The sequence below is a fragment of the Lemur catta genome, chromosome 7 (assembly GCF_020740605.2).
Source record: "Lemur catta isolate mLemCat1 chromosome 7, mLemCat1.pri, whole genome shotgun sequence".
NCBI lineage: Eukaryota > Metazoa > Chordata > Mammalia > Primates > Lemuridae > Lemur > Lemur catta.
Genome location: NC_059134.1, coordinates 81,968,663 through 81,993,243, shown reverse-complemented (window position 1 = coordinate 81,993,243; position 24,581 = coordinate 81,968,663). Strand labels below are relative to the sequence as shown.

The following is a 24,581-nucleotide window of genomic DNA, read 5'->3' as shown; positions in this document are numbered from 1 at the left end:
CTTATCTTTTATAGTGCATTTTTGCTGTACCTTTTCTATGTTTAGCTATGTTTATATACACAAATACCACTGTGTTACAATTGCCTAAAGTATTCAGTACAGATACATATTATACAGGTTTGTAGCCTAGGAGCAATAGCTGCTATACCATCTAGCCTAGGTGTGTAGTAGGCTATATATATGCACTATATATAGAGGGCTTGTGTAAGTACATTCTTATGATGTTTGCACAAGGATGAAATCACCTAAAGACACATTTCTCAGAACATATCCCTGTCATGAAGTGATGCATGGCTTTATATATTCAAAAACAATATGTTCTAGCACTCACAATTTGGCTCCATACATAATGGCAGCCCTTACTAAGGAATCATTGTGAATAGTTCTAGAAATTATTTATAATAGAATTATTTATAACAGAATCATACATATAACATAGTCTCATGGTCCTCAGAGAGAGCCTTAAAATGAGGATTCAGTGTGATTATGTGGTCTGCCACGTTGAAAAAATAACAGGCAGGAATGCATGTACCTTTGGTCTATCAGAATCTCTAATGATTGCCTCCATTCTTCAAAAGAGCCATTTTAACTCCATTAATATTTTTTAAGAGACCTCAGTCTTCTGAACATATTTTTAAATCTGCTAAATGTCACTATAATCTTGACTGCCTTTGGGACCAAATTAAGAGACTCATTCTGAGATTACTGGTAGCTCTAAGAAGAAGGAGCCAAAGAGTAGGAGGAAAAGGAAGAAAAGGAAGTGAGGAAGGGGTGAGCAGGAGATGGCAGAGGCAGGCAGAGGAAAGGGAAGAAAGAAAGGGGAGACAGTGCGAGATGGGGGATGAGGACAGTGGAGGAGGAGGAATAAGAAGAGCAAATGGAAGGATAAAGAAAAACAGAGAAGAGACTAAAGGAAAACAAAGCTATGAAATATTTATGGGAGGTATTGATGTTTTCCAAATAAAGAATTGAGAAGTAGATCTGTAGGAACTGAATTCAATCCATGCCAATACACAGCAAAACCTTTTCAAAACCAAGACTGACCTCTATAATATTCCTTAAATTGTGAGATTTGCTAACTCTAAAATAAAATCTTGCACTGATTCCCTTTGCTAATAACATACATTTTTTCTTTTGAATATATACAAGTGTAGTATAACTCCTGTTTCTTTATGATTGTACATAAGATATGAAAATAGTTTTAAATCTTGCGTATTGGTTAAATAGTATCCAATTTAAGCATAAAGTTAGACAATTCCCCCCTCAATCAAATCAAATCAGTCTTTGATGACATACTCAACATGAGCTACAGAAAGAATTCCAAGATAAACACTCTGCCTCCAATCTCCCCAAATGACATTAATAATTAGCAGTAGGGCACTGGCTGACTTCATCTGCTTCTCTGGGTTCAGGGAAGACATGTTTTTTTATACAGTTAAGAACTTAAAAAACTGAAGCCAAATTAAAGTCATCCCTGCTAAAGAAGAGTGGTACTATACATATGTACAGATCCTACAGAGCTCCTCTCCTACAGCAACTCGGAGCTCTGCTCTGCAGCCACCAAGGCCATCAGGTACTAATTAGGCAGTGAGTTCTGTCAACACTTTCATGCACTTATTTTATTAACTGATCATTCTGCCATATTAATGATACTAGTATAGTGGTGCTGAATTCCCTCAAGTGCTTTACCCCTGAGATAGAAAAGAAAGTTAAGTAGATACAAGAAAGAAAATGTCACAGATTAACTTTACCTATCTCATATTTGAATCAACACTAAAACTGTTTCCTATAAGTTATCTGTTTCTTTTATTTGCAGAAATGTTCCATGGACCTAAAATGCACAAATTTTCCTTAAATCAAATATAACTTCTATCAATTTAACTTTATGAGCTATAAGAAACCACAATGGCAATGAAAAGCATTGACATTCTCATATATAACTGCTCAAAATTAATTATGCAATTAAATGCATAAGGCTGGAGAGGTAGTGACAATCCTTAATTCTAACTACCTAATGATGAAGGCAATTCAATAACCAAAATAGGTAAACTTAATACTGACAGAAACTGGTAAGTTAAAACAAAAAAAGAAAAAGAAAGCATTTAAGAACAGTAAATTCAATGATCTTAATATACTATTTTGAGATAAAGGCATAAGCAAATATCTTAGGATACTGAGAAAACATGTATCCTCTGAGATAATTTTTGGTTTTCGCTATTTCAAATCACTGTTATCGTGAGGCAGCCATTAAACAGTTGGTGAGGAAATGCTGTTAGGATGATGCAGTAGTAATTCTCTAATGAATCTGAATATAGTTTAGACAGACAACAGAGAGAGAGAGAGATATTGACTGACATGGCTATGTTTTGTTTTGTTTTGCTTTATTTTCTATGAGATGCCTATTTGCTTAAAACAAGATCATGTTACAAAAAGTTAGATATCAGAGTATTGTAACTGTGTCCTTTACACTTTGACATCACATTAAGATTATGAAAGCTGAAAAAAAACATTACAAAGGTAAAGTCAAGCACGACACACTACTGCCACCTAATGCTTAGTAAAATAATGCCTAAAGAAGCAGTAAACATTTACTGTTTTATGCAAGTTAACAAATGAAATGATTTTTCAAATGTTTTAACTTTTTTAAGGTTTTGTGATTTAATGAAAATATAATCAATCATGTGTAAGACTGACAGCTCCAAAATGTGTTTATCCATCTAAAAATACTTATTTATCACTTGAAAACAAGCCAGATACTGTGGCAGCCAAAGAGGATACAATGATGAATAAGACAGGATCCCTGCCCTTGAAGGATGCACAGTCTAGAGGGAAAGAGCAGATATGTAAACAATTAATTATAATGCAATGGGAAAGATGAGGTGCTAAGATAAGATGACAGCATGAAAAAGTTATTCACTTAGCATAAAGCAGGGAAAGTTTTATAATAAAGGTGACATTTGACTGGGTTTTGAAGGATGAATAGGAGTGAGCCTATGGAGGAGCTGTGGATAAGTGGGAGGGAAAGAGCATTCCAGGGAAGAGAGAAACAGCAAATACAAGACAGTAAAGGACTAAAATGGACATCAGAGTTATGAATAGCAGAACTGTAAGCCAGACTAAGAATGAGTGAACGAATGGTTGGATAGGGAAAAGTAATGGGAAATGAAGTTGAAAAGCTAGACAGATCATAAAGGAGATTTTTAATACACTAAGAAATATGGACTCATCCCTACTTAACACTCAACATTATTTGCATGACAGGGACATAATCACATTTTTGTTTCAAAGACAAAAATCTAACCTGATGTAAGATGAAATGAGTAGGAGGATAGGTAGGGAAACTGGCAGTAAGGAAACTATTGCATTACTGTAGCACTCCTGAGGAACTATGCTAAGGATGCTAAGGATCAAAGGCAGGAGTCAGACAAGGGGAAAGGTGGGAAGTGGGGGACATGAATTTGAAAGTCAAGTGTGCAGCAGATAAAGCCACAGGAATATACAGAGAGCAGTTATTCTTAACACTTTTGAGTTATGACGTCCTCTAAGAATCTGATAAAAATTGTATCAATTGCATAAAACTGAGGGGTTAACAGACCTCCAAAAGCAGCTGAGCCTCAGATTAAGAATCCCTGATTTGATGGTAAGTGAAGAGGGTCAAAGGTAAAACTCTGAAGAACAGCAACATTTACATTAGATAAAGGAACAGATGCTAGAAAAATAGAGCAGTGGTCAGAGAGGCAACAAGATAATCAGGAAAGACAGGCTCCATGCCCAGAGAGGAAAAAGTCTGAAGGCAGATGGAAGACCTACAATAGTATTTAATATCAAATGTCACAGCAAATCCACTAAATTTGGCAAGTAGGGAACACGGGTCACTTTAGAAGGCACCATTTGGTAGTGGTGAAAGAGAGTGAGTGGGTTGAGAATCCAATGGATGGTAGTCAGTCACGTTTCTCAAGAAGATAGGAGTGATTGCTAGAAGAACCAAGGTCAAAAGAGAATTTTTTGAAAGACATTTTACTAGGTGAGTGGGAAAACATAATGGAAAGGGAAAATTAAATAGAAGAGATCATTGAAGCAGCTCTGATCAAAAAATATAAAAAATTGAACTCTGACTCTGGCTCTGTATTACTAGTCTTGTGATGAAAAGTTATTCAACTGTACAAACTTTCCTCATCTGAAAATTGAAAAGAATGTTTGCCAAACTATATAAAATACTCATGAGAACAAGGACCTTAGTTCATCATATTCACGACTATATCCACAGCACTTAGCACAGTGCCTGAACATACAAGACACTCAATATTTACATAATGAATAAAAAATTTGTCCACACATCTCATAGTGCTTTATAAATCAAATGACATAGTGAGGGAACATATTTTGAATAAAATTTAAAAATTTTTTTTTAAAAACAAGGTATGGTGGGAAAGGGGGGCCATCATAGCAAGTCCTCTAATATAAATACAATTGATCCTCATCATTCATGGATTCGACATTTGCAATTCACCTCCTTGCTAAAAATTTATTTGTAACCCAAAAGTCAACACCTGAAATGCTTTTGAGGTCACTGGCAGACGTGTAGTGTGGGAAAAACTTGAGTCACCTGACATGCACATTCCCAGCTGAGGTTAAACAAAGTAATGCTCTGCCTTCATGTTTCAACTCTCATACTGCAAATAAGCATCCTCTTTAGGCAATTTATTGTCACATTTTTGTGCTTTTTTGGGGCAATTTTGCTGTTTCAAATGGCCCCCAAGCATAGTGTGTTAAGTGCTGTTTAGTGTCCCTAAGACCAAGAAGTATGTGATATGCCTTATGGGGAAAACACGTGTTTAGATAAGCTTCATTCAGGCATGAGTTATAGTGCTGTTGGCCCTGAGCACAATGTCAAATGAATCAACAATATATATTACATAAGGTATGTTAAACAGAAACACTCATAAAACAAGGTTATTTATTGATCACCTGATGAAAATGTTGTGACCTGAGCCTCGCAGGAACCTAACCCTGTATTTCCCTTAGGAGCAATGGTTCAGTATTTGCTAATTCAGGTTTCGTGGTAACTTTATAGAATATAATTACAGCAAATAACAAGAATGGACAGTATAATAATATAAACATACATATTATAATTAATTTATACCTTGTCTTAATCTGTTTTGTGTTGCTATAACAGAATATCTAAGACTGGGTATTAATAATTTGTAAGGAACAGAAATTTACTGGCTCTCAGTTCTGGCGGCTGGGAAGTCCAAGATCAAGATGCCAGCAGGTTGGGTTCCAGTTTCTCTGCTTCCAAGATGATGCCTTGTACACTGTGTCCTTTAGAGGGGAGGAATGCTGGATCCTCACATGGCAGGAAGGGAGAGGGGCCAAAAAGAGCAGAGGGAACCCAACTTGCCCTTTTATAATGGCACCAATCCCACTCATGAGGGTGGACCCCTCATGGCCTAATTACCTCTTAAAGGTCCCACCTCTTAATACTATTACAATGGCAATTAAATTTCAACATGAGTTTTGGATAGGACAAACATTCACATCATAGCACACCTTGCCCACATTAGAGAGCTCTCTCAGTCCCTCCTCTCTTGCCATACCCAAAGAAGATCTACATACAAGGTTCCTGTATCCCCCGATTCCAGGCCATGCCCCACCCCCTTCTTCTAGAGGCTCAGGACATGGGAATTCCCTGCCCAAATAACCTGAAGTCAAGAGAAAGATTAGACTGCAGCTAGGCCTCTGGTTGAGGGTGGGAAGAGAACGGAGGTAGAACAAGCGGTGGCTTTCTCTGTACTGCTGAATTCTGGCATAGAACCTTAAGAACTCTGTCTTAGTCCATTTGGGCTGCTACAACATAAATACCATAGCCTGGTTTGCTCAAGCAACAAACATTTATTTCTTACAGTTCTGAAGGCTGGAAGTCGTACCTCAAGGTACCAGCAGGTTCACTGTCTGGTGAGTGCCTACTTCCTGGTTCATAGATGGCTGTCTTCTTGCTGTGTCTTCACATGGTAAAAGGGGCAAAGGAGTTCTCTGGGGGTCTCTTTTATAAGGGCACTAATATCATTTACAAAGGCTTCCCCCTCATGATCTAATCACCTCCCAAATGCCTCACATTTTAATGCTATTACACTGGGGGTTAGGATTTAAACATTTGAATTGGGGGAGTTGGGAGGGCCCACACATATTCAGTCCATGAGAGACTCCAAGAATTCTAAATTTGATCCTGGCCTTCCAGGTCAATATGAAGTCATATTTGTCATCAAAGTTTATTTTTATGATAGAATATCAACATGTTTTATTTAATAATACGTTAGCTTGACTTATAATTTTTAAATATGTGAGCATGTGGTATGTAGACCCCCATCTGTATTCTTTCTCTGGGCCTAAAAATATTAGGAGTGGGCCTTATTAATATTACATCATTACTGCCACCTTTTCATAATCTTCTCATAAGGGAAAAAAAAAGAAACCAGAAATGTCTTCATATTTTTAGTGACCTCTGTTAGTTTACTTAACCTAGAAAAGGAATTACTCTTTCAATAATTTGAGTTATAAGATTTACCTTACTTACCTCTCGGGGAGATTCATATGTCAGAAAAAGTGATTAAAACTTTATATTTCTAAAATCTTCATATACTTTAACAGAAAACAAATTAACAGGTATCTTCTAATACATAACTTATTTCAGATGTTTTTATGGCACATTTTTCTGGTATATGTGTTAAGATGGCATTCATGAAACAGTCAGGGACAGCTAGATAGTCACCAGAGTTTGAGAGTGTTCTAAAAGCAAAAAAGGTCACTATAAGGCTAGATTCTAAAATCTGCTTAATGTATCTGAGAAGACTATGGATCAAACAAAACCCCAAAAGGACAGTTCGGAGAGCTTCCAGGTAGATGAACAAGAACACATCCATGTGCCAGAAGAGTGATACATTTCAAATCCATAAGGACAGAAAAGTTCTTGCACTTGGGATCCTTCCAGATCTAGCCCTATGTATCTCTTCATCTGACTATTCATTTGTACGCTTTAAAATATCCTTTGTAATACATGGGTAAACGTAAGTAAAGTTTTCTTGAGTTCTATGAGCTGCTCTAACAAAGTAATCAAACCTCAGGAGAGGATCATGGGAACCCTGATTTACAGCCAGTTGGCCAGAAACACTGTTCTTGCAACTGACATCTTAAGTGGGAGGCAGTCTTGGGGTACTGAACACTTAACCTGTGGGATCTGACACTCTAGGTAGACAGTATCAGAATTGAATCATAAGACATCCAGCTGGTGTCCACTGGAGAAAAGCCTGGTGTATAAGGAGAAATCCCTGCACATCTGGGGTCAGAACTATTGTATTGAGTGGTACATGAGAGCAGGAAAAATGCTTGTTTTTTTCCAATCTCAATACAACCCTATACAGCAATATGTATATATAAATGCATAACATACACAGTGATAAACAGGTAACAAAAAGCACGTATTCAAAATTTTGTCATTTTTAACTTTTTTTTTTGCTGGACTATAAATTTGTATGATATCATTATGCTATATTTTTATATGGCCCTATATCTTGTACATAACTTCTAGTGTTAATAATAAATTATAATAAGCCATGATGACACTGGCTAAATGCTTTACACTCATTATTTCATTTAATCTTTATGAAACACTGTGAAGTAGCTGCTATTATCCTGATTTTTGCAGGTAGAGGCTAAGGGTTGTTAAGTCACTCTTCTGGGTCACACAGATCATAAATGGCCTAAGCGAGATTCAAAGCCAGGCAGGACAAAGTGATCCAAAGCCAGGACTCTTAACCACTGTGCTATACAGCTTCCCTATGAAACTGCATATTAGAATTTATATAACGTACATATCATGACATGTATTACACTAGATACTAGTGTTTAAACATCTGTATCTTCCTCCTAACAATAAACTCTGCCATATCCACAGCACCTAGAATAGTGCCTAGAAATATAGTAGATTCTAACCCTAACAAAAGTTGAGTGAATGGATGGATGAAAGAATTACTGAAGACAACCTCAGATTGTTCCAGTCCTCATAAATAAATCAGAATCCATTATTTAACTAATTTGAAAAGTATAATTCTCAAAGAAAATATTTTTAATTACCTTCTGGGTTTGTAAAAATTGTATATTTTTAAATATTTTGAGATAGCCAAAAGTAATGGCTAGTTTAAGTTGCCCCAGGGAAAAAAGGCATGTCTTTTCCAGACACTTACGCCACACACTACACCAAAGATAAAGCTCAATTTACAGTCATTTTCAAAATGCTAACAGAATGAGAAGAGGTTTTACATTCCATTACTGAGTTTAAGAATCTATTTGATCTTTAATTAGCAGATAACAGGCACAATAGCATTAACTATATTTGTGACACAGAAAATAATTTAAGCATACATATATAATATAAATTATTAGTTATTAAGAATAAATGAGTTTGAAAATAAAGGAAAAACTAGTCAAAACACAAATAACCTTAACCAGTAAAGGGATTAATGAGCTAAAATCCATGATTTGCTTGAAGGTAAATTTTAAAGGTATTTTATATCTCAGATGGTATGGTTTCATATATACCTTACAAGTGACAGTTACTATTTTTAACCATGTAAAACCCATGCAACCCACTTGTGACATACCACAAATGCATTAACACCAGACTTCTCATACAACATTTTTGTTGAAAGCATACTATGTAATATGTTACAATAAGATTTACTCTTCAGGAAGGGTGAAGGGATAAATTCATCTCTCTTTTAAAAATCTTAACTCATTTGGTTCATTAAAGGCCAAATAAAACATCAAGATATTTTTAGAGTCCAAAATGATGCCTAAAGAAATCTACGACAGAAAGTAGACCCGTGGTTGCCTAGGGAAGAAGGTGGAGCATAAAGGAACTTTCTGGGATGATGAAAATGTTCCCTATCATGATATGGTGGTGGTTATACAGGTTTATAAAGTCAAGACTCAATGTACTAAATGTACTCAAATGCACTAAAATCAGTGTACTTTACTGTATATAAATTATACCTCAATAAAGTTTTTAAAAAAAATTCCTAAAAGAAATACATCCTAATAAGAAACATAATAAAGTTCTAATTATTTTATATAGATTAAAAAAAAGTAAAACAGTCTATTTTATAGAAATCCAGCAACTTAAGTGGGATATTAATCCCTTTGGAAAGGACTGGAGAAAAATGTCTTTGTGTTTATTTTTTGTATCTTGGCAAAATTAAAAATAATATACCTCAAATCATAAGGAAATTCTAAATGTAAATGTATTTTAAAACAAAACATTGATTTTTCCCATTTCAATTTTTGTTTAGCATTATTGTTTCAAATGATTTTTGGTCTATAACTTTGTTATACATATTATTTGATGTTGAATATTTAGTGTATATCTTTGTTTTACCTCTCTGTGTTCATCTTCCATATCTCCAATCTGGCTTCTGCGATAAAGGTTTCTTTAGGTTTTGACATTTTATGATTCTTTTAGCAAAATTTTTTTAGAGTCTCTAAAGTTCTATGATTGTCTTAAGCTAGACTATGTGATAAATATAACAATGTCCTAAATCACCTCTTCATGGATTTCCTATCAGCTAGATAAGTCAGATCATAATTAAAGAGTTATATTAATATTTCTTTCTTTCATTTTCTGTAAAAGCAATTAAAAGGATTATCGGTGATGAGATTTTAAAGCAGCCTGTAAAGGGAGTATTTTTCATCTTAAAAACATGACAAAGTGGAGAGAGATTACCATAGCAGTCTCAATTAATCGTTCTGTCTAGAGTGCATGTATTGTAAGTGAGCAAAACAATCTTGGGTCACCAAAAGTTACTTCCAGTATGGTAAAATAAGAAACAATTCCTCAGACTTGGGGGATCAGCTAGATGACAAACAAAGATATAATAAAAGAAAAAAATAGAATGAACAAAGTCTAGAGCTGGCTTTAGAAGGTTATATAGTATATGTATCTCATTTTTTTTACAGATGAAGAAATTCAGGCCCATGGAGTTTATATGTGTTAAGAACATCTTAGTTTGCCCAGCATAATTTTGGTGGAAATGGAGAAGATAAAGGAAGATGAACTTCTTAAAGAAGATATTTCTACATTCCTTGGAAATTGAGAGAAGTAAATGTCATTAACTAATAATTAGACATGGTAAGAACTCAGGTTTTCAAAATACCATGCGGCTGCCCTTTCACCAAATTTCTGGTATAATTTTCTTTCATTTCTACTGACAATGCACTGGGTCAGATCACATTTTCTCATAAACAGTGGAGCTAATTCACTCAATTGCTTTCAATTTTTAAAACAGTCAGCCAAGGCTGTTAACCAAATCAAACATTCTAAGGGTGCAGGTTGTTGTATCTGACTTGGTCTGTAAGAGAGACTATAAATTCTGCCCAATTTCAGCTGCTATTCTGTGTAACTTAATTACTATGCCAATGGTTTTAGTTGCTAGATCCAATGAACTCTTTTTTCAGTCAGCAGACTTCTTGGCCCCTCTTAAAAATATCTACAACTGTTGGACACACCATCTCCTTTCCTTGACTTTAGTGACGCTGTACTGTCCTGGTGAGATGCCTATTATCTCTTGCCACTCCTTTTCCTTTTCTTAGTGAAGAGCCATTCCACAGCATTCTGTCCTGGAAGCCGTACCACACTACATACCCACCCCACTGAGCCCCCAGGTGATCTCATGGAGGCAGCCCTGACCTCTGTAGAATTCTACCTGTTCTCCCACCTACTAATTGGAAATTTTCTCATGGCTCTTCCACAGACACATCACACTCAACCTGTTCTTTAATGAACCAAACATCCTACCCCAAAAAATTTTCTCCTTTGTTCCTTATGTCAAGGAACACAGTTAAGAATATCACCTGCTTTCTTGTACCTTAAGCTCAAAATCACATATTCATGTTCAGCTCTGCACTCCCTGACATAATTCAATCCATCACTGAATCTACCTCTGTATCTGCTCTCATCTGTTTTTCCTTTCTACTTCCATTATTAACCCAATGATTCAAGTTCTCATTACCTCTTGGCTTGACTGTCCCAAAGACAATATTTTCTCTGCCTCAAGTTTCTCCCCACTCCAGCATATCATATTTATAGTTACCACTATTACTTGCTAAAATACTAGACCTAAGTCTTCCTCAAAAATATTCAGGGTCTGCAGAATAAAATTCAAACTTTTCAGCCTACATTCAAAACCCTTAACAATCTGAGTTACATCCCCATGTACCCAGCCTCATCCTCTACTATACCTCTTGTAAATCCTCCTGCTTGCCACCAATGCACCCAGAGGGCCAGTACACCAGTTCTCATGAACTTCCTAAGCATTCCTTCCTTCTCAGGCTCTATCTACTAAACTATGAACTCTTAGAGAGAAGCCATGCTTTAGACTTTTAGACACAACATGCAGTAATGCTCATATTTACCCATACTTACCCATACTTGCAAGAGTCATGAACCAGGACATTATAAAAAAAAAAAAAGTCCCCAACCACATCAATAAAAATCCATAAAACTCAAAGCTTGAAGATAACATCAGCCCCTAAAGTTCATCAATCAGAAAAAAAGATGCATCTCCATGAGTTTGCAATGGCCTCTGCAAACCAATTAGTGACAAAGATGCAGGGGAGAAACAACAGGAAAAGGAGACAGAAGAAATAAAAATAAGAAAAAATAGGAAGAAAAAAGTAGCAGGAAAAAAATGGCAAGGGAAATAATGAGTAAAGATGAGAAAGAATAGGAATAATGAGAAACAATTCAAAGAGAAGTAACAATATAGAACAACCAAGAAAGATTAAAAAGGGATAATAGTATTATATGATGGGTAACAATGTCTCTAGAGAGCTGAAAAGTAACTCCCTATGCTAAATATTATTTTATTCACTTCTAACATAAATGTTTTTGCTGAAATATGACACAGCCCCTTATACCTTCTTAAAGAAAACATATACAGACCATAATTATATTTATTCATGGTAAAGCAATGCAGTGTTTGACACCACTGTCATGCTTAATACCATTGTCATAGTCATGTAAGAAGCACACTATTAGCCCTACCAGAGAAGCCTTGCTACAAGAGATTTAAACCACTATATACAAATGGAGGAAAAGTTTAAAACTGTGCTAACCTCAAAGCACAAAAATGGATGCTTCCTAACAGCAGAACTGTATCTCAGTTCTTTTTCGTAGTTTAAAAAAATGCTAAGCGTTGTTCTGCCTGAATAAGACTGCTGGGTCTATAGGATAGACTAGTGAATGTCAAACTTCACACATTCTTATATGATCTTCAAGATTTTTGCCCCATATTCTCATAGTACTTCTATTTACTTTCTTGGTAAATTGACTTTAAATTATCTCATTTTATTACTTATCTTCATCCTAAAACCAAGTATGTGCTGTGAGATATATATATATATATATATACACACACACACATATATATATATATAAAATTTTATAGCAAGGACATAACTATAAAAAGTGTATACAAAATTGTTCACCTGTGTACCATCTAAAATTATTATGGCATATCACCAATCTGTATCATACTTTAAGAAATACTGAAATAGACCACACTTCATGTATTTAAGATTTACATGAGATAAAGTCTCATTGAAAAGATTAAAAACAAGTGTTTGCAACTATATTCTAACTAAAAAGAATTTTTGGGGCCAATATGATTAAATGATGATTGTACATTTTCTAAAGAGTAGTTCTGGCATTTCATCTTCAGTCACATGATTAGACGGATAAATATATTGGTAACACTACCAAACAACCAAGGAAATGATTCAGAAAACCCATCTTCTAACACAATACTTTGAAAGATTTTATAAATGTTATTTTACCTTAGTGACTTGTTCAAATTTACCAATAAGTTATAGGTTATTGGGTTTAAGACAGAGGACTTGAATTTATTCACATAGCAAGAGCTGCCATCTTGGGGGTTGCCCAATATCCTTTCCTCTGCCCTATTAGCAGTTGAATTCCCTTACATATTACTGAGGAATTATCTTTCTCAAACTATGTTCAGTCTTTCACTACTAACGCCTCTGACTGCTCTAACATAGCCAGGAGTGCCCTCCCTGTTACTCTGAATTTTGATCAAGACAGTGAGAAGCTATTCATCAAAGCAATGGTGGCAGCAGAGTAACAGCAACAGTGTCCTGACCAGGCTGTGAAAGAGGTGTCATGATTCTTTTCTCTCAGCCCACTGCAATCCCTTGGTTCTTGTTCTTTATTAGTTATGGGCCCTCAGCTTCCTGTCAACTCTGTGAACCCCACAACACTCTTCCAACAGCTCTGCTGGTTCTTAGTTATGAGTTGGTTTCTATTGCTTGCAAAAAAGAACCCTGAATAATACAAAATAGTCCTGGTGTGGTGGCTCACGCCTATAATCCTACCACTTTAGAAGGCCAAAGCGGCAGGATGGCTTGAGGCCAGGCTGAGCAAGAGTGAAATCCCATCTCTACAAAAAATAGAAAAATTATGGCCGGGCGTGGTGGCTCATGCCTGTAATCCTAGCACCCTGGGAGGCTGAGGCGGGTGGATCGTTGGAGCTCAGGAGTTCGAGACCGACCTGAGCAAGAGCGAGACCCTGTCTCTACTAAAAATAGAAAGAAATATATGGACAGCTAAAAATATATATATATATAAAAAATTAGCCGGGCATGGTGGCGCATGCCTGTAGTCCCAGCTACCCAGGAGGCTGAGGCAGTAGGATTGCTTGAGCCCAGGAGTTTGAGGTTGCTGTGAGCTAGGCTGATGCCACGGCACTCATTCTAGCCTGGGCAACAGAGTGAGACTCTGTCTCAAAAAAAAAAAAAAAAAAAAAATAGAAAAATTAGCCTGCTTTTATTTACCTAGTTTTGAAAGTCTATGTAGAGTGTGTCATAATTTTTTGCTACTAATCATGTGTTACTTAACCTCTAAGCCTCAGTTTCCTCACATGTATGTTAGGGATAATAATGACATGGTACCTTACAGGGCTAAATGAGTAACTATACATAAAGTGATTACAAGAGTAGCTAATATACAGTGCTATGTATTACCTAAAATTACCACTTAAGTGTTCACTTAAAATGCTTTATTTCTACCACTTCTTTCACAAATAAGAACAGTTTATAATAGTCTCCATGTGATATCTCAGTAATTTATTGTTATATATCTTGCATCCTATATATGATATCTAAACTACAGCTAAACAGTTAACTACATTAACAAAAATTATAATGTACACTACAAGTTATACCCTCTGATTTTCGCTTACAACGCTCCCAGTTTTTTTCACAAAATTTGTTTTAATGCCTAAGAACCTTTCCTGTAATCAAGATCACTTTGCTTTGTAATGTAGTTCAAAAGATCTATTTAAAGAATTATTCTTACATCCGTTCTTTTCCAATATGGTATTTTCCTCCAACTACAGTACAGGTATCCTTTCTATTTTCTTTTTCAAGACATTAAAATGTATTACATAACTAGCTTAATGCTAATCTATACATAACCACTTATAATCAAGAGAGACCCTCTGAATACCACAAGTATTAAATGGTATTTTATACCTTTCCAACATTAATAATAGTAAGAGCATTCTGCACACTCCTGCCTCAAATTACATGGATTTTCTTTAAGATTATGGAACATAATGTAACAGCAGCATATAATTTTGTGACACACTAATTCTCTTCCAATTGAAAGGTATCCTGTAATATTATCAGCATCAATGAGAAAAGACCCCCACAATTTTCGGTTTGACAAAGCTTTTGAGGGGAAGCTTTTCTCTTCAGTAAACAGTAATTTTCACATGCATAACTGCAAAAAATATGGGAATAATATAACAAATCATTCTGGACTCCAGACCATTTCACAGCAGTGGATTACTCAAATTGTTTTTAGTGGACAACTAACAAATATTTTAAAAATTGATTTACAAGGAGAAAAACAGAACAATGCACTTTTACTTATAAGTCTCTGTTAATAAAACAGTGCTGGAATATGCTGATTCAATTACTTTTGTTTTTATATAGTAAATTATTAGGTAATAGACTTAATGGTATGTGAAATAAATGTCTTTAAAGCTAATTCTGCACTTTACATTTATATACATCTTTAAAGCAGTCTAAAACATCTCAGTCAATACAAATTTTTTCAGAATCAGGAACTTGAATAAGGACATTTACAAAAATTGAAATAAAGAAACACCATTTACTAAATCACCATGTATTGTAAACTTAGCAGCCCATGATTTAGCAATATTTTATCCCAACAACTAATTATGTAGGAGATGTTAAATTCAAAGTCTTCTGAACTTGAAAAAGTACATGTAATAAATGTTTCTTTTTACAAAATTCAATACAGAATGCTAGTAGTCAAATGTAATTTTATTCTCTAATTGCTTAGTGACATTGTTGAAAAACACAGACTAAGAAAATACGGTAATTCTAATTGGAAAACAAGAACTTTAGAAGCCCATTTTGTTAAAAGAAAAACCGATAAACATGATAAATAATATTATTTTCCCTTATAATTTTCTCCTTTTTAAATCTATTAGAAACTCTAAACTTATCACTCAAAAAGAAAAAGGAAAATAAATTTCACTCTAAAGCCATATAAAAATCTAGATCCCTTCACAATTAAAAGAGAGTAGTAATTATGTCGGACCTTCTCTAATACTTCATTAACTGTACATAAATGAAGTGTTTCACAGAAATCCAGAAAAATGAAAATTATGCCTTTAAACCACAGTAAACCCTTTTGCATGGCAATTATGAGAACTGTGATATAATAGAAGAGTCTAAAGTCAGAGGATATGCGATCAAGCCTAGATTTTAACCCCTACTAATTGTGTGTTTCCGACAAACCACTTAACTGTAACTAAGTCTTAGTTTTCTCAACTACAAACATAAGGATAACATTACCTACCTTATAGACGATAAAACCAAATGTGAAACTACTTGTAAACTGCAAAGTATAAAATGTGTTTAGTTACTAATTATATACTTACTACTGCTTACTTCCTTGCCTTGTTAAACAGAATACACTGAACATAATTTAACTCATGGCCGTAAGTATGAATATATATTATTGTGCTAAGCTATAATAATATAGGGACCACTGATAAAGCAACCCAGACTAAAGGAGGCCACAATGCTATTAGATTGACTGTTCTGGTACCTCCTTATAGCTCTTGTGGCCTGCTGTACAGTTGTTAGTTGAGACTTCTTGCTGCCATCAGCATACACAACTACCTATAAGCAGCCATCCCAGAATAATGCTAGTTGAAATTCTCTCTCCTGTAATTTGCTGCTTCACTTCTCATCCTTCTCTCTGTCTTCTACTTCACAGAGAAAAAAAGAAGCCATCATACGAACAAATGAACCAGCTATTGCAAAGATCCTTTCTTCCTTTCCTCCTGTAACAAAGAAGACAGGTCTCTCACTTCTTTTACCTAAAAAGCTTCTACCTATGCTTGAGATCCCACCTTCTTTCAATTATTCTCTCTCCTGTAACTTCAATTCGAAGCTTTTCCTTGGCTACTTCCCATACATTGTAAACATGTTCAAGTCTCTCCCATCGTCTAAAAGAAAAGCAGGGGGAAAAAACTTCAATCTTTTATTATACTCCAGCTATCCTCATTATCCTTATCTAAAAGCTACATATTCTCTGTCCTAGAGAAACTTCACTACAACTAGAGGAGGGAGGGTAACCACATGGAAGAGAGACATGGCAAGGAGCTGGGAGGTGACGGTTACAACTAAGATCATTTTGAAACAATTAGTTAGAGTGAATCAGGTGAGGTAGGGCATGGGGCACAGTGGACCAGAGATACCAGCAAATGCAAAGGCATATGCATATGGCCAAAGAATGGTTTCTGGCCCATAAAGGGAAATGAAAATAGTTCAAAGCTTCTACTAAATGGCAAATTAATACACTTTTATCCCTCCCAAAATTCCATAATAACAGCAAAGGAATAATATATTTTTTAAAAAAGGAAAAAGCCATAAATGCATAAAAACAAATAGGAAAGAAGAGGAAAAGTGAGAAATAAATACCAGTTTGAGAAGATGGAAAATTGATCAATAAATGGTAACCAATTCAGTCTACCTAAGAAAACTGAAATCTAAGCCTAAAGAGAAAGAGAACACAAAAAGTGAGTTCACTTACACAGAGCCCAGAGAAACTGAGGAACGGAAGACATGGAATACCTTTGAGAGTGGGGTTAAGGGGCAAAACTAAACAAGAAAAAGACTGGTTGAGACTTTAAAAGAAATAATCAGAACTCTAGCTCTCCTTCTCACCATAAAGCCAGACATCTACTCTTTCCTGCCACAGCAGAAAACTAGTGGTTTACTGTGTGGAGTGAAAGACCAGAAAATTTCTGGATTCTATGTGAAGAGAAACATCAGAGATGCTCTGGATTCAGGAACATCAGGCACGATGCTGACAGCTAGGATGCAATGGTACACTGAAAACAAAAGGAAAAGGGGTCGTGGACATACAGAGCAGCAAGAGTCCAAGTTCCCATCTCCCCAGGCAGGAAACTTGAGAATTTCTCTCTGGGAAGTGGATTCAGATGCTGACATTTGGGGTTATCCAACAAAATGACAGACCTTACTTAATGAAAGCCCCCAAAATCAGCTTGTAATATTTCACTCTTAAATATGAACAGACAATAAAGGATCACCAAATATATGAAAAGAGCTTCTATTTTAAAAGGCAGGGGGAAAAGGCAAAAAAAAAAAAAAATCAAAGAAAAAGAAAACTTTAAAAAAGAAACATCAATAGCCTTAAAAAGAATAAATGCTATATTTATAAAATAGTAACAAGAGGCCTCCCAAAAATGAAAATTCAGTAAATAAGGTAGAACTTAGAAATTAACAATACAAAAACAAAAATAGTCAACAGGAGTTAAAATATAAAGTTAATTATATTCAGACAGTTCACTCACTGAACAAACTTTTATTGAGAGCCTACTACTTTCCAAAGATGATTTTAGTAGGAGATAAATCAGGAAAATATCATATCCTGGAAACGAAGTAAAAAAACTGCATCAAAGAAGAGAGTGCAATAACTGTACCAAATGTTGCTGACAAGTAATGTGACCATCTAATTTATCATTTAAACTAGGACACTTCTGAAAGTGAAAAAGGAAGTTATTAATTATGCCAGGATAACAGGCATAAACCAGAACTGTTTGGGGAAAACTAGAATAAATGGTCACCTTACTAATAAATCAAAATGAAGACAAGGAATTGGTCATTCGCTTTAGCAACATGGAGCTCAGCAGTGACTCTACAAAGCAGTTTCAATGGAGTGGTGAGAACAAAGTCTCACTGGAATAGGTTTAAGAGAGATGGGAAGAGAGAAATTAGAGAAAGGAAGTAGAGACAATTCTTTGAAATAGTTTTGCTGCAAAGAACATAGAGATGGGGCAACAACTGGCAGAAATGGGCTTGAGAGTTTATTTTTTTTTTAAAGAATGGAGAAATAATGGCACATTTTAATGGTGATTGGAATGATCCAGAACAAGCCAAATATCCTACACTCATATATATATATATTTTTTTTTTTTTTTTTAAGAGAGAGCTGAGGATTCAGGAAGCTGAGGATTCCAAAAAATCTAATGAGCCCAAATCCAAAACGTAAAGATCCTTCCTAGAAGAGACCCTTTGCTTTTTCAGCTTTGGCAGAGCAGCAGCACAAGGAGGAAACCACCATAGACACAGGTAAGAAGCAAACAAAATTTTAATAAATTTTAAAGGCCAAGTACAGATTGGCAGGACAATTTAAAATCCCTAGGCACCCCCAAACATAGAAGGTGTCTGCATTCATCCACCAACTCTAGTCCACAGGCCTTCATCAAACAGTCACAAGAAAGAATAGAGACAGGCAGAAGGGCCAAGAGTCACCCATTTGGCACAGACACAAGTAGCCTAATGAAGTCAGAAAACAGGACTACAGAATGGAGAGGAAACCCTCCAGAGAATCCAGACTTTACACTGAGTACCAGGCAGCAGTCATCCACAGAAAGAGAGGGATAGGAGAATGACAAACTGAAATAGTCAACCCATAATATACAGAGGACCTGCTTTCTCAGGGAAAGTAAAAACATTAACTAGAAATCAAAATAAAAGATGTATAAGATCTCCACACTGAAAATTATAAAATATTGCTGAGAATAATTATAGATAGCTTAAGTAAGTAGAAAGATGCATGGTTATGGATTTGAAGACTCCGTATTATTAAGATGTCCATTTTACCAAAATGAATATATATTAACGCAATCCCAATTAAAACTCAAGCAAGATTTTTTTGGCAGAAATTTACAAATTGATTCTAAAATTTCTATAGAAATACAAGCAAACTAGAATAATCAAAATTAACTTGAAAAGAAGGATAAAATTAGAGAACTTACTTTACATGATTTTGAGACTGACTATAAACCTACAGTAATCAAGATAGAGATATGAGTAAAAGGATAAACAAATACATCAAACAAAATTAAGTTCAGAAATAGATCCATATTGCTAAGACAATCCAGTGGAAAAGGGAAAATGTTTTCAACAAATAATGCTGGGACAACTGAATATCCACATTGAGGAAAAATAAAAATATGACCTCCCATCTCACACTGTACACAAAAACCATAAGTCTAAAGGTAAAAGCAAACTATAAAGCTTCTAGAAGAAAACATAGAAGAATATTCTCATGACCTTAGAGAAGATACAGAAAGCACTACAACAAAAATTTGATAAATTATATTTCACTGAAACAAAAAACTCTGTGCATCAAAAAAAAACACCATTAAGAAAATGACCTGGTAAGCCACAAATTAGGAGAAAATACATGCAAAATATACATAGGATCAAGAATATATTTAATTTTTTTAAAAAGACACTTCACGAAAGCATACAAATGGCCAATACTCACATTAAAAAGGGCTCAACATCATTAGTCATCACAGAAAAAAAAAATTCCATAATGAGATATCACTATAAACACAGTAGAGTAGTAGTGATTCTCAATGGGATTCTGCAATTTTGACACCAAGGACAGATTTTTGGTTGTTATTGGCATATAAAGATGCTGCTACACATCTTAGAAAGCACAGGACAGCCCACATAACAAAGAATTATCCTACCCAAAATGTCAATGGTGGCAAAATTGAGGAACTCCAGCAGCTGAAATAAAAGACACTAATAGCATCAAATGTTGGCAAAGAGGTAGAGCAACTGAAAATCTCTGATACATTGCTAGCACTGCATAAAATGGTTTATCTGGTTTGGTGTTTGTCAGATGCTACCACATAAGTGCAGAGATGGCTTCTCATTACCCAGCTGAAAGCCAACATGGCCTACAAGGACCTGCATGATCTAGACCCAGTCTACTTCTCCAGCCTCATCTCCCAATTAACTGAGGTACAAGGATGACTTAATATTAGGAAAATTTTCAAAAAAATTTACTTGATTTTACTGAGCAAAATCTTAAAAATTCTGAGACAGAATAGAATATACCTTAAAGTCATTTTGTCCAACTTACTAAGGCAGGAATATTAGTACATTCCTAATGGTGAAATATCTAATGTCTCTCACAATGAACAGTGACAGTTTTGGCAAAGTATCATCAATGTATTTGGTATAAACCAGAGAAACAACAAATGCTATATAAATAATGATTCTTTACTCTTTTTGTAAGCTAACTAGACACCATTATAGAGTTACTGACACTGCCTTAAGAAATATCACAATGTAGACTGAAAAAATGAATGTAACAGTTCAGAAAGAGAAACTAATTTTGATGATATATGCAAATACATGCAGACATTATGTATATAATATACAAAATAGCCAGTATATCCAAAATATTATCATTTCAACATGTAATCAACATGAAAAAACTTTAGGTTATTTTAAACTCTTTGTTTGTACTGTCTTCAAAATCCAATGTACATATTACACTTATAGGGCATCTCAGTTCACACTAGTCACATTTCAAATGCTCAGTAGCCACATGTGGCTACTGGATGCTGTTCATTTCGTAACAGTACTCCTAAGCATTTCACCTGTATTTACTTAATCTTCCCTGAGGCACATACAGGAGAAAGTAATCTATCCAAGTTCTCACAGATAGTAGTAGAGTCAGGATTCTAACTCAATCAGACTGATTCAGATCTCCTGCTCTTAACCTTCATGTTGCCCCACCTCAAATAAAGTTTTTCTGCAATATTAGTGAAACTGTCAATTAAATCAAATTAGTACCTTCATTCCTGCCATTGACATATATTTTTCAGAAACCTAACTTTCTGATTACATTTAAAAACTAATTTTTTTTAAGTCTAACAGAAAAGACTTACCATCAATATGAGTTTTTGATACTTCTGTTTTAGGTCTGACACATTTGCTGATGGGTCTGCCCCCAGAATGCTGTACCAATCCTTTTTTGGTATCTGCTCAACTGCCATCATCCATTGAACAAGAAGTGGGCCTTCTCGGATCAGCTGAATAGAAATGTTAATAACAATTAATTACAGTTTGCATGTATCTAAAAAAAAATCAAGTACTGCTTTTCTAAATTCTTTAATGTTTACTTGAGTAAATTATGATAATGCAAATCTGAGGATGCATATATTTTCCTTTAAAAAGCCCCAAGAATTCCCCGTTTAAGTATACAGATAAGTATAACAAAGCTGTTGGATATTTCACGGTATGTCCTTGTATCTTAAATTAATGAATAAACAACAGCATCAAAAAAGGAATTTGATAATGGACCCAGGTGGCGTATGACCTTCTAAGAAGATATTTCTGTTAGTCTTCTGGAAAAATTGTCACACAAGTAAGCACTCACTGAACACACTGGAGGAGCTTAATAAATATTTATAAAATGAACAAATTAAAAAATTAAACAGACCATCAAAGAATTAAAATGAATTTGGGGACATTCTTTCTGAGTTTTTCCAGTTTACTTCTTTTCTACCAGATTACCTGGAAAGGGTAACATGCGAAATAACGTCAGCACGGGCCGATAAGGAACAAGAGTCACCCTGTTATTGGAGAGGCTCTCAGACCTCGCAAAGAAGTAGCCTCCGAAACTCTCTGTTCAAGGATGACCCAGTCCTCCACGCTACAGAAGAGAAACCACCAGGAACCCCAGAAACCAGGCAACTCCTTCCCGCTACACACCCAACGAAGCAGCCGGGTCCTCCTCAAGACTGGGACTTGGGAATCCTCTACATTCACAGCCGGCTCTTCCTGTCATTGGTGGGTATCCTCTCTGGGCTTTGCATGATCAGACCTACCAACCTTTACACAGCCACGGGTATCCACTTCTCGCCTGAGGCCGGCCAGAACTCGGAAGGGGCGGCTTCTTCCGCCGGAAGTCATTTCTGACGTGTACGCGTTTCTAGTCGAGACGCTGTAGCTGAGGCACAGATCGGAAACGCCGCTCCGCCCACTGCGACGCGGTAGCTATGGTAACTAGTCAGCTCTTCGCCGGAGTTTACTAGCAGTAAGTGCCTGCCCGAGCCCCGCTGTGGAAAAAGGTGTCTTTCGCTTCGCTCTAACTCTTCCTTGTCGCATGTCTTCGACTGTCGCTTCTCTCCTCTTCCTCAGAGAGCACCCCCCCCCTCCCAGGCTTTCCGCGCCTTCCTCAAAGCTTCCTCCGCTTACGCTACCCTCAGCTACTCCCAATCCTTTTGGTTGGTCCTTGAACTACTGGGGAGGAGAGGGAAGGGTATGAAAAGGATGAGGAGGCCTGATTTCATCCTCGTCTCTACAAGTCCCTTAGAATGTTCTCATTCGAAAACTAGGGAAATAAAACTTACGCCAACTAGGACTGGGTTTTGTGAGGTGTTTTTCAGTTTAATATTTTTTTCTGCAAAAGATTTTCAACCTAATTATTTCTTTTAGACCTTAGCAACAGAATTAAAAAAAATAAGAACTTTCCAAAATCTTTTCACATTTGCTATCTTGCTTCGCTTTCACGTCCACCCAGTGAAGCAGGTGCTATTATTCTCCCTTGGTAGATGAGGAAACCAATCAAGGCTCAAGGCCAAACAGCTGATTGAGTAGCAGCAGAACCAGGACTCTTAGCAAGTCTACATATTCTCAAGGCAGCTGTGCTATTTTTCGAGCTTACAGGAATGAAGTGAACTGCTCTCCTTTGAAGCAGCTATGAGGTACTCCAAATGGGTACTGTTGTGGGTTTTTGGTGGTGGTGGTGGTGGTGGCTGTTTTTTTCTCTTTTCTCCCTTTCTTCCATTTCTTTGTTCCCTTTCATTACCTCTTCTCTGTGCTGCTTACTTTACATTGACCTGTCTTCCATGCATTGTACCCTGAGGTGAAAACTACATCTTATTTTTTGGCAGCAAGACATAAATTTCACTTGGACATGTTATCAAGTGGTTTTGTTGTTAGTGCTTAGATTTGCTTTCCTTCTTCTTTTTTTTTTTTTAGCATTCTTCTACCAAATCTCAGTATGAGAAGCAGTCAAGATAAACAGAATCAATAAAATATTCTAATATGGTCAATTAGTTAATGATGGTATGAACTATAAAGAGTAACTGAGTGATACAAGAAAGTTAAAAAATCTAAAGATGAAAGTATAGATTAGGTCCTCCACAGGATTTCATCATGTTTAAAGGCAGGCATAAAAGGCATTATATTAATAGTCAGGGGATCTTGTTTTAGTCCTGGCTCCATCATACCTTCTGTGTGGCCCTATGGAAATACCTAAATTAACAGAAATGAGTGTTGTTGTGAATACCTTCCTATCCAGTACTATCAGAATGATGCCCCTTGAAGTGCTCGGGCTCTCAAACTTCCCCCTTTCCACTTGTATAGATAGATATAATCAGGCACTCCAGTTTTTACAGCAAAAGCACTTTATTTTGATTTACTCTTCCGTTAGGTTACTGTGTCATCTCTTTTATTCCTTTTGTTATTTATTTGGGTTTGGAAAATAAGAAATGGACTTTTTCCCTCCAGAAAATCCCAAATATTTAGCCATTTCACCTCTACGTAGTTTAGTTTGCATCCCTAAAACATTCTAACTTTCCTTTATTTCCATAATGCCATTATTCGACTGAAATCATGAATAATTTAGTGATGTCATCTAGTATCTAGACCTTACATTTCCTCAGTTGTTTCAAAAATGTCTTTTTGTGGTTGGTTTGCTTGAATTGGGATCCAAACAAAGTCTATACATTGTATTTGGTTACTTCTTTACTACAATCTTAGGGGTTTTTTTATTGTCATTGTTATTGAAAAACCAGATCAGTTATTTTACATTTAAGTCTATCTGTGTGTCTATTTATACCAAAATAAACTTTCATTTATTTATTTTGGAGGCAGAATCTTTCTCTGTCACCTCAGCTAGAGTGCAGTGGTGTCATCATAGCTCACTGCAACCTCAAACACCTGGGCTTAAGTGATTCTCTTGCCTCAGCCTCCTGAGTAGCACTACAGATGCATGCCACCACATCTGGCTAATTTTTCTATTTTTAGTAGAGATGGGGTCTTGCTCTTTCTCAGGCTGGTCTTGAACT

General features: G+C 35.8%; 2 protein-coding genes across 3 annotated transcripts in view; one reads left to right on the top strand and one right to left on the bottom strand.

Moving 5' to 3' along the window:
• Window positions 1-22,400, bottom strand: part of DNAJC24 (DnaJ heat shock protein family (Hsp40) member C24) — a 49,958-nt gene extending 27,558 nt beyond the window's left edge. The window contains exons 1-2 of one of the 2 annotated variants that reach the window (XM_045557718.1): window positions 22,339-22,400; window positions 21,393-21,536 (exon numbers count right to left, since the gene is read on the bottom strand). In XM_045557718.1, the coding sequence (XP_045413674.1) occupies window positions 21,393-21,503 (111 nt within the window). In that variant the 5' untranslated portion in view covers window positions 21,504-21,536; window positions 22,339-22,400. Of the gene's footprint in view, window positions 1-21,392; window positions 21,537-22,218 lie in introns of both variants that reach the window. The other variant, XM_045557717.1, reaches the window with a different exon arrangement.
• A 62-nt stretch (window positions 22,401-22,462) lies between these two features.
• Window positions 22,463-24,581, top strand: part of LOC123642089 (doublecortin domain-containing protein 1-like) — a 262,128-nt gene continuing 260,009 nt past the window's right edge. The window contains exon 1 of the mRNA XM_045557008.1: window positions 22,463-22,543. The gene's annotated coding sequence lies outside the window, so the exon portion shown is untranslated. The remainder of the gene's footprint in view (window positions 22,544-24,581) is intronic.